The following is a 15,937-nucleotide window of genomic DNA, read 5'->3' on the forward strand; positions in this document are numbered from 1 at the left end:
TTTTAATAAATAACTTTTAAAATATTTACTAAAATGTGTTAATGTTATACTGACCCTTACATCCATTGTTTCTTTACCTGTTTCTTACAAAGCTTTATTTATAACAGTATTATGCATACTTTTACTTGTATTTTTTAACCTATAAATAATGGAACTGTATCCTAACATGTAATCTTATATTGACATTTTTTCAGATTCTGATCGTTACACGCTTTTAGTAGTGTTACGGTAATGATTTAGTCGGTGCGTCTCTAATCTGGTCTTTACGGCTTGTTTGGGCCCATGTGTCCGGAAGCAGCCTCGGCTTCCTCTGCCTGTGTTTTGTGACAGTAAAAGCTTCGTAGAAGAAGCGCCGGAGTTGTGGGAACTTCTGTCCCGGCTGCTGTGACCGTGGGGGGCAGGCGGGGAGAGCCGGTGGGCCACCGGCGAGCTGAAACATGGGCCTCGTGGCGAGGATACGAAAGGAGTGGTTCATCGTCGGGATCGTGCTGGTCATCTTATCGGCCAAGCTGCAGCCCAGCATCGGAGTGAAAGGAGGTGAGAGGGTCGGAAGTTCATCACTGAAGTTCAATGGTGTTGCTTTAAAATGTGTTCAGTCTTTGAATGACGCGAAATTAACAAATATTCAGTTTATTAAGTGGTCAGTTTGGGGTATTTTACTGCCAGGCTGTGAAAGAGTTTGCCATCCTTTTACTTTTCTCTCAGGGCCAAAGGTGTTCTTTCAGGTAAAGACTTAACACCTTAAATCAATCGTTAGGATTCACAAAATAAATCGCCACAAGGCTGATTTACCTGGCAACATTTGATCTTCTATAAATGAACAACTTTATTTAGCGCTGTTTCCCCGAAATTTGAAGAAAAGTGTTGACTATCAACTTAACATTGCATTATTCTGTGAATATGACCTAAGCCGAAACAAAGTGCAAATACTGTTGGTTTTATTTATTTATAACATAGTGATGTATTGAATGGAGGTTTTGTCAGACTTTAACAAAATGTACATTTCAGGATTTTTTTTCAGTGGAATGTCGCGGTTCCCCTGCATACTGGCCCTGGGACAGCCAGGCTCTACGTCACAGTGGTTCCTTGTGTGTGTGTGTGTGTGTGTGTGTGTGTGTGTGTGTGTGTGTGTGTGTGTGTGTGTGTGTCCCTCCGTACCTGAAGTGCCGCTGTAGTGACACGTTGCATTCGGTAGGTAATGTCAACCCTGCCTCCGTGCTCCGCTCCGCGCTCATGTGTGCGCGTCCACGAGCACGTTATCGGCATCTTTAATTACTCCCAGTAAACTAAGTGAGGAGAAAGCATAAGCAATGATAACTACAAATCAGCCGCCACCGGAGCTGATAACCCCTCCGCTCATTTTTCCTGTAGATTAGATAAGACGCCACTATCGGAGTGGTGCCTTTAAGCGCTGCTCGTAAACGCCGGCTTCAAATATCAGTGGGTTTTCTTGCTCATATTTGCTGGACTCTTATTTTAACGTGTTACCATTGACTGTATATAAAAGATGGTCAAATCCATTGTGACGTCACGCATTTTGAAGTCTCAACTTCATAACACATTCACAGATTACTACAGTGTTTTTTCAGCCAATTTGCATGTTGGGATTTTGGAAGTATGACATCAGCACAGGTGTGGTGTGTTTTTGTTTCTTTGATTGTTTGTTTTACTTGCTGCTGTTGTGTTGAAAACAGTTGCGCCTTAGTCTTGTTTCGGCTAAAAGAAATGCACCTCTCATCTTTTGTAAACTGCGAGCATGGATGACACAGCTGACTTGGAGACAGAAGTTGTGGTGCGATCAGTCTTTGTTCAGTTATATATGAAGTTTAAAACAAGGTAGTTATTGAAGAGTCAGTGCATAATCTGGGATGATCAGTTAACTATCCTCCAGCTGGTTATCCAGAAATGATATGAAATGCCATAAAAAGATTGAATGATGCTAGCTAAAAGAAGCTGGTAAAAAGAAAATAACAATTAACCCGGGAGTGAACCTTGTGGAACCTCACAGGTCATACAAGCAACGTAAGAGGAAAATTTGCACACCCTAACAGAGAAGGTCCTTACAGATAAATAAGAGGAAAACAAGTCAAGAGCTGAACCAAAGACACCGACCTAAAGCTAGATCCTATTAAGGAAACTATTATGTCAACGTCACAAAGGCAGCACTGAGGTGAAACTGCATTGGATAACATTAGAAGATCATTACCTCTATTCTTACATTAGGAGATGTTGCAAAAACTTTGTTCAAACATAATAATAATGATAATAATAACATACTATAAATAGAATATATATTATTATTAATATTTATCCTACTCAATGCACGTTGCTCTGTGAAAACCCTTTTATTCCATACTGCAGTAAAAACAGGTCTCCACGCAGAGCTACAGAGAGCAGATGACTGCTTCCTCTCCCTGCTGTATTACACAGACTATGTCACATTTGAAAATTTGATCTGTTTCTCTCTGTCAGGTCCTTTAAAGCCGGAGGTCACTGTAGCGTACATCGCCGTCTCGCTCATCTTCTTCAACAGCGGCCTGTCGCTAAAAACGGAGGTGAGCTGCTCCCATCCTGCTTCTGTCCTCAGGTATGGAACATGCAGTGTTGCATTCAGGTGCAGTTTGGAAAAGTCTCCGTCTCTGTGTGCAGGAGCTGACCAGTGCGCTGCTTCACGTGCGGCTCCACCTCTTTGTTCAGTCCTTCACCCTCATCTTCTTCCCACTCGCCATTTGGCTGCTGCTCAAGGTGCTCGCACTGACCGCCATCGACCAATGGCTGCTCAGAGGGTAGGACCCTGTGTGTGTGTCTGTGTGTGTGTGAGAGAGAGAGAGAGAGAGAATGTTGTTCTTTATTCTCACAGTACCTGGAGGGCTGGCATAAAGACACACATTCACAGATTACTACAGACCCGGTTCTATGTGTTTGTGTATAATGTGAGACTTCCCTCTTTCCAGCTACCCAATGAAACACCAGGAACAGGATATTTTATTTTCTTTCACAGTTTTGTTTTGAGGTCCGTCCAAGTGAAGTCATCAAATTAAAAAAAAAATATATATATATATATATATATATGTATGTGTATATATATATGTGTGTATGTATATATATATATATATGTGTGTATGTATGTATATATATATATATATATATATATATATATATATATAAAAACACCCAGCTCAGGACTTGCCTGACCCTCTGCAGGTACTTGGTGGTTGCAGTTTTCCTAGCGGCCTCTTCAAGGTTCCCATTTGTCTGCGGGATCAGGACTACCTCCCGCATGAGATGGAGGAGGTGCCCTTGGAGAGAGAGATGATGTGGTGCATTTTGTATCATCAGTTGTAAATAAAATATAGATTTATAAGATCTGTAAACATTTTTTCTATGTGGAAGCAATTCCAGACTTCAGACGGCTCTGAACTCTTTATGTTTCAGGCAGTTTTTTCTGCTCTTTATGACATCACAGAGGGGACATATTCCTAATATGGTCATCTCAGTCTCACACAAGCCCCTCCCACCTGCAGACCTGTTTGCGTGACATCGTATTGCATTGTTTTGTTTTTTTTCCTCATTTGTGAAAAACATTCCTCCATCCTCACAATTTCCTCTGAGGAGGCAGGCAGTGACTCAGATCTGTTTCATCCTCACCCTCCTCTTTCTTCTTCACCCTGTGGTTGTTGTGGTTGCCTAGGTTACAGACAGTGAGCTGCATGCCCCCTCCGGTCTCTTCTGCCGTTATTCTCACCAAGGCTGTCGGAGGCAACGAGGTAACACAAACACAAAGATTAGCAGGTCAGATTAAACCTGCAGTGTCACCAAAGTGATAAACTGAGTGCGTGTTTGTGCAGGCCGCCGCCATCTTCAACTCTGCCTTTGGAAGCTTCTTGGTAAGACAGTTTTTTTTCTGTTTCACGTTCCTTGGAGGATTGTGACTGTAATGAAGGGATCCTGCAGTAATGAACGAAGAGTCAAAGCTGTAATCCTGATTTCTCTTTTCCTTTTTTCTCCCTGCAGGGAATCGTCGTCACTCCTCTGCTGCTGCTGCTCTTTGTAAGTCTCGCCTGCCACATGACGCCTTACGAGGCTTAGACGTTTGTAAGGACGTCCTGGTCGGGTTATGAACATAAAACAACCATAAACAGATCCACAACAACCAAACTGAGACATAAAACAAGCAAAATGATCACTTTTAAATTACAGACACGCTACAAGCAAGATACCAAACCGCAACCAGTGCTGCTCCAAATATGAAGAAAGTGAAAAATGGATAAATTTAAACTTTGTTTTCGATTGCTGTTTGATGTCCAGATAAGAATATAAATAAGTATGTATGCAAAGTAAATATCTCTAAACACAAAAAGAGCTCGAAAAACCACAAATGAGCTAAAATAATCACACAAAGCAACCATAAAGAGATTTGAAATGACCACAAGGACATTAAACACAACCGAACAGTCACAAAACAATAAAAATGAAAATCAGAATAAAATTAGAACCAAAAAAGCTTTAAAAGATGTACGAATAATTAAATAACACACACAATAACTGATGAGATTTTTTATTTACCTTACTTTTAAAAGAAAAAAAGACACTACACAACCAAGGGTCATAAAAAAATGAAAAGTAGTCATAAAAGAACTAAAATTAAGCATAATTTTTTTTAATGATTATTGGGGAGTAGTCAGGCCATTTTTTTTTTTTGTTTTTTTTAATAAATTTTTTTATATGATCAATAATTTGTGTATTTCTTGTGATAATATTTGTATTTATTTATTTTTTCCTGTTCCTCCTCCAGCTCGGCTCCTCGTCCTCCGTTCCCTTCTCCTCCATCTTCTCTCAGCTCTTCATGACGGTGGTGGTGCCTCTGATCCTGGGTCAGGTATGAAGCGGCGCACGTCCTGAAGGCTTGGTCTAAAGTCTGAACTCTAAATCAGCTGTTTTGCTCGGTTGTGCGCAGGTGTGTCGCGGTTTCCTCAGGGAATTTCTGGAAAGGCAAAAGCCCCCGTTCGGCGCCATCAGCAGCGCCGTCCTCCTCATGATCATCTACACCACCTTCTGCGAAACCTTCAGTAACCCCAGCATCGAGCTGGACCCCACCAGCCTGCTGCTGGTCGGCCTTATCAGTCAGTACACCTTCTGCGTGTCATCAATGGCAGATTAATGGAAATCAAATGTAAATTGTAAATTTGAACTAAACTATCAGAGGAAGTGTTAAAAATAATGGTGCTAGCGCTGAAAAGTTCAACTTTTTAAGCATCCCTGAATACATTTCTCCTCGGTTACTCTGAGAACTACCAAAAGTTCAAGTGGACTTCATGTTATATTCACTGTAAACTGAAACCAGTGACTGAGAATATGAGCTCATCTGGAAAGTGTTACCGAGGTCAGAGAGCTGTTATCCCACAGACTTCTATAACACTGGAAGCCTGTTTGCAACCACAGGTATCGTCCTGTCCTTAAACTGCCGACTACCGAATTTATGACTGAAGTCCTGAATGTCTTGATGCATTCTCAATCATCCAGGAAAGTAAATCTCCAAAAGTTTATTCTGTTCATCTGGACGTAGCGTTTTGTGGGACAAACGTTTCGTCACTCATCCAAGTGACTTCTTCAGTCTCAGCTGACTGCAGGTTTCCCCAATCTTATAAACAGTACATTTGCATAATGACTGAAACCAGCCAGCTGAAGGAACAATGGGCTGTGAGGTCAGTTCCTTAATCATAATTATGCAAATTCTCATGACCATTGATCAACAACCACTGACCAAAACCCACTGATCAAAGAACACTGATCAATGGCCATGAGTACCATTCACAGAGAGTTGGGGAATGGCTGCAATCACAGCATTGTAAGATGGTGAAAGATGTACCCTTAGGCCCCCTCCTCGATTTAGAGATGGTCTTTCCCTTTTCACATAAATGGCCTCCTTGACTCCGCGCTCAAACCAGCGTTCTTCCCTGTCCAGGATGTGTACATCCTCATCATTGAAAGAGTGTCCACTGGCCTGTAGGTGTAAATAGACTGCAGAGTCCTGGCCTGACGAGGTTGCTCTTCTGTGTTGTGCCATCCGCTTCGCTAGAGGTTGTTTGGTTTCCCCGATGTATAAATCCTGGCAATCCTCCTGGCACTTAACAGCGTACACTATGTTACTCTGTTTGTGTCGGGGGACCCGATCCTTGGGGTGGACCAATTTTTGGCGCAGCGTGTTTTGGGGTTTAAAAGCCACAGAGACCCGGTGTTTAGAAAAAATGCGTCTCAACTGCTCCGATACTCCTGACACATATGGGATCACTACAGGTTTTCGCTTGGGCAGCGGTTGTCCTTCTCTCCTGGATCGGCTGGAGCTTTCTTTAGGTGCCTTTCCCGCTTTGACAAAAGTCCAGCTGGGATAACCACATTTACTCAGGGCCTTCTTGATGTGATGTTCTTCTGCCTCCCTAGCCGCTGTGTCTGTGGGGATGGTGTTTGCTCTGTGTTGTAGCGTCCTGATGACACCCAGTTTGTGCTCCAGTGGATGATGAGAGTCAAACCTTAGATACTGATCCGTATGTGTAGGTTTACGGTACACGTCAGCTTTTAGATGTCCCCCATTACTGATGGAAATCTCACAGTCTAAGAAGGCTAACCTGCCACTTTTCATATCCTCCCTGGTGAATTTGATGTGTCGGTCCACCGAGTTAATGTGATCCGTGAAATGTAGTACGTCCTGAGATTTGATTTTCACCCAGGTGTCATCCACATATCTGAACCAATGGCTTGGTGGTGTTCCAGGGTAGGATAGCAAAGCCCTCTTTTCCACTTCTTCCATGTACAAATTGGCCACGATGGGTGAAACTGGGGAGCCCATGGCACACCCATGTTTCTGCCTGTAGAACTGACCCTTGTATGTGAAGTAGGTGGAATGAAGACACACGGACTACCTCCAACGCTTCCGTGACCGGGATGCAAGTGAAGAGAGATGTAACGTCGTAGGAGACCATGGTTTCATCTGCCTCCATAATGACATCTCTTACCTTCTCAACAAAATCCAGGGTGTTCTGGATGTGGTGTTCAGAGCCAAGTCCTGAATCTTCCTTTTCTTTATGGCCCATAGCCATGAGCTCATAAAGTTGTCAAGGAAACTGCTAAGCACATAGATCAAGGCAGATAATGGCTGTTTTCCCATAAATGTGCATTGAGCTGACCCAACTGATCTCAATAGATTGTTCAGGAGTTGTTTGCTATGTTGAACACGATTTAACCTCTGGTTGCTAGGGAAGCGTACACTTCCTGATTGGTTGGCACTGGTTTCTGGAAGTTTCTGGCTCTCGTTAAAATCAGTGTCAGAGAAGGTGCTGCACCAAAAAACCCAATGATTGTGTTGGTTAAGCTAGCAGTTTGCCAGGTTTGCCAGTTTTTGCTGAATCAGCGATCTTCCCCTGCTGGTCATTAAAAATAATGCAGGTTGAAGACACTTCTACACTGGCTTCACTTTTCACACCCAAAAACTACCTCTATCTGTTCAGATGACATCTTTTCAAATGCTCCAGCATACCGGCCACCACCCAATGAAATCCTTCACTTCCATTAGCCATTAGCCATCCCATGGTGTAATTAAGCCACATGAGATGTGTAATCCCTACAGAGAGTTCAGGGTGTATACCCTGACATCCACTTTCTGAAGTGAGGCATCCAGAAGAGATCCTGATCAGATCCTTAAACAGCCGACCACAGGACTTATGACTGAAGTCCTGACTAATCTTCCTTTTCTTTATGGCCCGTAGCCATGAGCCTTAAAGTTGTTCTTTTATGTTTCCCATAAAGGAAACTGTCTGCTAAGACTGTTTTCCCATAAACATAAGTTAAGCTGACCCAACTGATCTCAAAAGATTGTTCAAGAGTTGTTTGCCATGTTGGACATGATTTAACCTCTGGTTGCTAGGGAAACGTGCACTTCCTGATTGGTTGTAATTGGTTTCTTGAAGTCTCTGGCTCTCAGTAAAATCAGTGGCAAAAAAGAAAACAAAAAACTCCTAATGATTGTGTTGGTTAAGTTAGCAGTTTGCCAGGTTTGCCAGTGTTTCCCTCTGCTAGTCATTAAAACTAATGCAGATTTAAGGAAGCCCACCTTTCAGACCTGGAAGTCACGTCCAGTGTTTTTATACTCACAGCAGGTTGTTTATTGAGGTTAGTGTATCAGCCACTAGAGGGCGCCAAATGACCATAAAATCTCTACAGCTCTTGTCTTGTACCAAGTTTTACCTTGGTAAGTAGCCAAGCTAACTTAAAAGGAAAGAAAACAGTAACCGCTGAATATAGGAACACAAATACACTGAGATAAAATAAACAGTGTTTTGACTGAACACAAGCATAGAAACAGTATTTATAGACTATTAACGTGTACAACTATTCCCTCACAAACAGTGTGGTGTTTTATTTTACCCCTCGGGCTAGCTGGTCTAAAAATGAAAACTTTCACAGACAATGTATAGAACTAATACATCTCAGTACCCATATATTTTTATTAATTTAGAATAAAAATCCATGATAAATCACAAATGAACAAACTCACACAACGTCTTTTACAGATGCTTAGCACAGACTACAACAGCTGCAAAGCAGCTGCAGTGTAGAAGAACAGATATTGGTGAATCAATCCAAAAAAGGGCTAATCGAAGAACTCAATACTAAACTAATAAAATCAGCCGTTAATGAAGGAGTTACTGAAGATTTCCACCATAGAGGTCACTCCACAGACTGTTGGAGTAATGAATGGACTGTTTTTTATTGTTATTTTTTTAAGATTTAAAATAGTAATTTAAAAAGAAAAGCTGCTAAAAGTCCATCTAAATGTTGATTTTAGCTTAATATGAAATGAGAAGTTAAATTTGCCTCTTTTTTCTTGCTCTGCAGTTTTCTCCATCCAGATCAGCTTCATGCTGCTCACATTTGCCTTTTCCACCAGGTAAGCTTCCTCCTTCTCAACCTGTCCTTCTCTTTTTTTTTAATATTCATTATATTGATTATTTTTACATAGCTCTGCCCAGAAATGTAATGAAATGTTTTTCTAAATATATTTTTTTAATTTAATTTTTTTAGTAGCATTAAGTGGCTTTCAGCATTTATTTCTTGTAGGTTTTGTCATCAAGTTACTTCCAGAAGAATCAGCTGTATTAAATCCTTAACGTGAAAATTAAGAAAAAACAGAAAAACAACAACTTTAATCATATCTTAAATTTTAAGATTTCATTTCTTTTTTTTCACAGTTTGGTATTTACACATTTTATTTTTATACATTTTATTTATTCATCATATTCTTATCATTCCATGTCGTGGCTCCTTAAAACAATAAGAACTGCTCCAACATTTTGCTCTGGGTTTAAAGGTCACCACCTGCAGGCATGAAGTGCAAACCGTCTGGAGGGTGACAGATGACATGTTTTAACTTCCTCTTTGTCTCTGCAGGCCAGGCTCCAGGTTCAGCCCCGCGGACACCGTTGCCATCATGTTCTGCTCCACACACAAGTCTCTAACCCTGGGTGGGTGCATGTACTTAAATATACGCTAACACGCTGCGTCTGACATCCAGATTAGACGCTCAGATTTTGTGTTAGAGAGAAACTTCACATCAAAGTTGTGTTTGAAGAGAGCTCCTGCATGCACGCAAAAACTTGTATAAAGTGTTGGGTGTCTCCTGAGAGCTCTGTGGAGTTTTAAGTTTGAAAGTAAAGAGAAGATAAATCTGGAGGAGTTAGAAAGAGCTTCTGAGGCCTCTGAAGCTCTGAGCTCGGTCGTGAGCTCTGCTGCAGGTCGGAGCTGGCATGAAGTGAACAAAGTCATCTCGTCTACACTGCATCTCATTCTGAAGTCTAATTTTAAATGCTGGGTTAGCTTTAAGTCCATGAGGTCTTCCTTATTTATTTAATCACAGGTATCCCCATGTTGAAGATCGTGTTTGAAGGCTATGAGCACCTGTCTCTGATCTCAGTCCCTCTCCTGATCTACCATCCGGCTCAGATCCTGCTCGGCTCCGTCCTCGTACCGACCATCCGCAGCTGGATGACCAGCCGGCAGAAGGTACACACACACACACACACACACACGTGCACTTTGAGGACGATGTTAAATCAAACTCTCCTGCTCCTCGACGTGGCGGCTCCATGCCAACACTAACCTCTACACCTTGTCCCCCTACAGTCTAGTCTGTTGTTGCGATAAGGCTGCGTGCCAACACTTCTGTCTGACCCGAGTGAGTAAGAACGGACGGAAGAGCAAATTCAATTATTTTCTGTATATAATTTAAAAAAAAATCTCTACTGTGGCTTCCCTGGGTTTTCTTTTTTAAGATATGGAAGCCCAAAGTGTTCAATATTAAATACATTAAAGAAAAATGAATTATAACAATAATAATAATATTCAAGTGTGACTGAACCATGAATATGGTTTACATTTGTTTTCTTAGTAATACTCTGATTTATGAAAGCCCTTTACTGACACACTGACAAACAATTTTCCTTTCATACATTTTGTACCATTTTAACTTTTTCAGCTTGAAATTTTGTCTTTTTACTTTGTTTATTGTTCTTTTGGGCATTTAAAAAAGTCAGCTGTGTAAGTCCCATTAAATTTAACAATATACTGCATCTAAATAATTATGTAGTCTCTGTCAAATATGAGTCACTACAGAATAAACAAGAGAAAAAAAAAGATCGATCTTGACCTGTGTCATTAAAAATCAAATTCAAATACAAATTATGTTTTTAAACATGTTTTATTCAATTCATTAGAAACAAAAAGAAAATAAAGCATTAAGTGTCATTAGATCTAAAAATGTGGGCTTTTTTGTTTATTTTTAGTTATTGTTTTCATTGTTTCTACAGTTTTGAATTCTGTTCTCAGAATATTAAATTTGTGAATTAATATTTTGACTGTTATTTCAAATTGTTCACTTTTGGCATTTATTTAATAATTAAATAATTGTTTTGTTTTGTTTTTTTTTTACAAAATTTTATATGCATAGCTTACATTTTGTTTGTCATCATGCTACTCCCATAAGAATGAGCTCTATTAAACTCCATTATATTCACATTATCCCATGTCATGTTGTCCGTTTTATCCACATATTTAGTTATTTAATATTGAACACTTTGGTGTGCCACTATCAGATGAATAATTTTTTTTGCACATTGTTTAATTCTGCGCTCTGGGTGCAACAGCGCCCTCTGGTGTCAAACTGATGTTGTGTTGTTGGTGGGACATGGACCTTTTTGCTTCGCTTACTTCACTCTGTTTATAAAGGCGGGTTAAAGTTAATGACGAGCGGTTCAACGTTGTGTTTGTACAAGCTTCAGCTGCCTGTTATAACTGTGCTGCTAGGATGGGGAAAATGAGTAATTGGCTTCATGTTGTTGGTCATTAAATAACTCCAGAGTTTTCTTTGTCCTGTTAAATGACTCGTCTTTTGTCTGATGTTTTTTCTTCTCAATCTTTTCTTTCTCATGGCTCTTGTCTCTGTTCAGGCGGTGAAGCTGTCAGCGCTGCAGCCCATCTGACGAGGATAAAATGTAGGCTTTTGTGAAGTTACTGGTGTCTCATACAAAAGGGAACTATGGTGGAGGATTGCAGTAGTCACACGTGCCTTATTGCTACCAATCAACGAAGACCTCAGCCTAGCGGAAAGAACGAGAGGAACCGCGTGCCTCAGTTATTTTCTTTCTATCATGAGGAAAGACTCCTCTTTCCAGCATATATATTGTTTTATATTAAACTAAGTGCGAGTTCTATTTTTATATGGATTTTGGAGCCAGAAGGATGAAGTTATTTGGACCAGTCTTTTCTCTTTTCTGTTGTTTTCAACATTTTTCTACCTTCCCACTAGCGGTCGCTGCCTGCGTCAGTGTTTGTTACATGGACTATCTGGATTATCTGATACTTAATATACAGTATCGTAACAGCCAATTGGATTTTCGACACTTTCTAAAATGCCGTTTGTCTTACAAGTAGTTTATTGGTGGCGTTTAGTTGAGTGGAAGATGTTAGTACATTAATACTGGAGTAGTGAGTCCAAGTTTACCGGTCAAATTATTATTATTTTTTTTAAAATATTTAATGACTTGGTTCACTTGTTTTTATATGGCTGTCTCAGTTTAATTCCTGGCCTGCTTCCCTCAGATTCTAACCAAATCTGTCACCCATAAGGGCATTTATGTCTCGGACCAATAAGGAGAGCTTTGGGCTCTCAGTAAGGATCCTGTTAAATAGTAACAAAGCACAAAAAAAGCAGGAATGGGTAAAGCTGATATTATTGTTTGGTATGAGATACCTGCCAGTCTGTTGTTATTGGCATTTAATATTGCAAAATTAAAAAAGTAAAGAGATGGGGGAACAATTTTCTAACAATGTCTTGACATTGCAGATTTTTTCCTACGGGGCACTCTGCAACGTTCCTGTTGACACGCGCTCAGAATTCCACAAACAATCGGAGCAGGCAGACCGTGAACAAGTAAAATAAATCACTAGATATAAGAAATGTTAAAGAAAGCAAAAGCGGAATATCAGAGTTTTAAACCACCAAATATCAGTATCAGTCTCAGAAATCCCGCATCACTCAAGCTCTAGAATAAAGATCTAAATAAACCTCTGAACATAGCTGTAGAATATGGTATTATCTAAGGAAACAATATAGTTGATTATATCTACATATTACACCAACCAAAGTCTACAGTAAATGTTTTTTTGGGAGGAAAAATCTAGAACTCTAGAGTCTTAGAGTCCAGGGCTTGAGTTCCTCCACATTCTAGGGTGCTGGGCTCCAGAGCTACAACTTTAAAATACAATAATAGATTTCAGACCTCTAGAATCTAGATTTGCATAACAAAATTTTGTGACATGAGGTCTGGAGCTGCTTTACCTTATTCAGAGGTATGACAGCGAATGAGTTATCTCAGTTAGAACAGCAGCACATGATATTCACTAAAACGTTGTTCTAGTCCATCTCGTTCTGTGGACCAAACCGAAATGCACACCAGTGAGGAAAAAGGGTGGGAATTTGCTCAGGGGAACTTTGGTAGTATTTTTCTATTTTGTTCTTTGCTCTAACGACTTAGCCTTACATCCTTCTGGTAAATTGTGACAACTTTGACTTCCATTTTTCTTTAAGGGCTTTCACGCTACATAATAGCACAACTCCATCAAGCCTCAGAGGACACACTGGAGCGCCTTACAGTAGCTCTGTGCACAGCTAACTCTGTATTTGTTGTAGCTTAAAGTAGTGCTACCATGTTAAAATTACCATCACTATCCTTTCTAGCACTGAATTACAGATAGCAGCATCATGAGGTTTTAATCCTACTCTGCTTTGTTGGTACGTCACTACAGATGCCCGTTGGTTTTCACCACCATGCTGCTCGACCAGTCAAATCCAGTAGTGAGCAGACTGTATTCAGTTTCAGTCCCACATTACAGTATTTTTTTTAGTCTGTAGTCGTCATGTGTACCTAACCTTACACTGGAAAAAGAAGAAACCACATATTGTCCATCCTTTGAACTTATTTCAAACACTCCTGAATATAGATCTGTTGGGGATCTATATCCAGGAGACCCCTGTTACTTCTGGCTTACATTATCACCAGGGATACAAACATAGCCTGTGGAGTCGCAATAACAACATTAATGGGAAATATCCTACAACGAATTATAGCATGGTGTTTCTGTCTTATATTATTAAAGTGAATTGAAGTGATGGACCAAAAACCTGCAATACCTATTTTTAAGCCACTTCTAAAGTTGTTTTCACAAAAGTGACACAATCCAAGTTGGTGTCATTAAAATTTCTAAGCAAAGTGTTGCTTGATTTAACAGCGGACAACACCAATATTCAGTTGGAGTGGAGCTCATGTCCACCATGTGACGCCAGGTTCTTTTATCTCTTGTTTTGGTCTTCTCCAGCTATGTAACCTTAATTGCACGAATCCAAAAAAAAAAAAAGCCAGATAGATTGCAAAGTTGCAATTTCAAAGTATTAGCTCAGATGTTTGAAAGTTGAAGTTAGAAAGTCAAAACTTTGAACTGTGGATGGCATTTTTTTTCTTTTTCCAGTAGCAGAAATTAGCTTTTGTATCCACCTAAGACTCTGTAAAGCCTCCAGTCTCCTTTCACATGATTGTTGCCCTTTCAAAAAGATGTTAACATAGTGTTGAAAATACTGTACATTTTGGCGTCTGTGACCGAGAATGTTACCACATTCACTTTAATTCTGAAGCCTTTACAGCACAAATGTCATTTCTTATGTTGTCCAGCTTACAGTGAATCTCTGTTCAGTCTATTTGCAGTGTGGTTGTTTTGTCATTGTAATTTATTGTGGGGAGAAAACAATGAGTGGGATATGTATGTGTCTGATTTTGTGTTTGTTTTATTAAAGAAGTTTTGGAAATTAAACACAAAAAGGCTTTCTCTTTGTAACACAGTACCACATTTTGAGCAGAGACTATTTTCTACACACCGATAGCCTACTAGCTGTTAGAAGTACCTGGAATGTGTTTCTCTTACTTCTTTAACGAAGTCTTAACAGCCCTAACGAGTGCTTCGTCCTCTGAGGCCAGAAGCACTTTAGAATAAATCCTTGTATTTGTTCTCTGACCAAATGGGCCGTATTGGCAGCTCATTAATTTCACTGACCCATCTTTTTCTGGACAGATGGCTCTTCTGTCACATCATTTGGAAGGAGTAGTCGTAAAATAAACCAATAAAAGCACTGCCAGCAGACCGCAGACGCTTTGTGCTGTTTTTAACCCTCAATCAAACCTAATTTAAAAACCAGCATTTAGGCTCAAACTACAGGAGCTGAATAAAGAAATGAAAAGTGTATGATACTGAAAATATACTTTTTATTTTTGAGTGCATTCACATGACTTAACAATTTAATATGCATGTTAGTGATCAGCAGTGTAGTCTCTTCCTCCACAGATTCAAAAAACTGCTTGTTAAAATCAGCCTGTAAAACCTAATCTACACACGCAGTTACAGAGCTGGACTTACAGCCCTACTGTCATTGTCTATATACTGTGGTATATTTACACATGCATCCTAAAAACATACTAAACATCATCCACCAAAAGGTGTATGTCTCCCTATTCTTCTCTGTTAACTTGCTACTCAGATTGTAGCTTTATTCTTCTACTTATGTTGGAGACAGAAAGATTTAGCCAGGAATATTTTCTTCTGAAGAAAATAAGAGTGTGTGCTCTTGCTGATTCTTCTTAGAAAGTGTACCAGTGTGTGCTTTTGTCTATGGAGTCTATTAATGTGCTCTGCTGGCTTAAATAATCTGTGGATGATCGTGAACATTTACAGCGAATTTCGTGACAGCCTGCCAAGCTCCTTTTTCTCTGGGACCACGGCTCAACGGGACCTGAAAGGTCCTCTGGAGACCCTGCTTGTTTAAAACTAATGAAGAAGCGATCTGGGCAAAAGCTGTCAGAATATCTCTTTCAGCAACAGACTGACTGACCACAGTTTTATCCTTGAAGCCCATTTCATAGTCATCCCTGTGGAGCCTACACTGCAGTAGATGACAATGTTTGCATTCATCTGCATTGCTGTGCTGTCACAAGTGAAAGTTCTGTTGGTTTTGGAGCTAATGAATTTAAAACAATAGTTACTGAAACTCTGGAAGGAGGAAGAAAATTTCAGAACTGACTGGCTCCACATCGGATGAGATGTGGACAGCGGATCAGCTGGAGGCGCGATCGAAGATTGCAGCGGTCCCAGATCCAGCTGTACACACTGGATTATTCTCCCATGTTGCTTATCTGTTGTTTATTGTGTCATGGTGTGATGATATCTGTGCATTCTTTTTCTCCTGAATTACCCTTTTGTGTTATACATTTCACTGTTTTTCCTTTTACTGCCTGACCTGTCTCCCCAATGTGATGTTTGTGTGTTGTATGTACGGTCGGCA

At 40.1% G+C, this 15,937-nt stretch overlaps 1 protein-coding gene across 2 annotated transcripts; it reads left to right on the forward strand.

Annotated features, from left to right (window-relative positions):
* Positions 1–285: 285 nt before the first annotated feature.
* slc10a7 (solute carrier family 10 member 7) lies at positions 286–14,394 on the forward strand. 2 transcript variants are annotated; one of them, XM_063469648.1, is made up of 12 exons: positions 286–537; positions 2,473–2,555; positions 2,650–2,786; positions 3,692–3,767; positions 3,849–3,887; positions 4,015–4,050; positions 4,796–4,879; positions 4,958–5,123; positions 8,893–8,944; positions 9,445–9,518; positions 9,911–10,056; positions 11,499–14,394. In XM_063469648.1, the coding sequence occupies exons 1-12, from the start codon at positions 438–440 to the stop codon at positions 11,529–11,531; spliced, it is 1,026 nt and encodes a 341-aa protein (XP_063325718.1). In that variant the 5' UTR covers positions 286–437; the 3' UTR covers positions 11,532–14,394. The 2 variants fall into 2 exon arrangements, with proteins under 2 accessions (XP_063325718.1, XP_063325717.1); XM_063469647.1 differs by lacking the exon at positions 11,499–14,394 and having other exon boundaries at positions 9,911–10,260.
* Positions 14,395–15,937: the final 1,543 nt, after the last annotated feature.

Source organism: Pelmatolapia mariae, linkage group LG3_W, assembly GCF_036321145.2.
Source record: "Pelmatolapia mariae isolate MD_Pm_ZW linkage group LG3_W, Pm_UMD_F_2, whole genome shotgun sequence".
In the NCBI taxonomy this organism is placed as follows: Eukaryota; Metazoa; Chordata; class Actinopteri; order Cichliformes; family Cichlidae; genus Pelmatolapia; species Pelmatolapia mariae.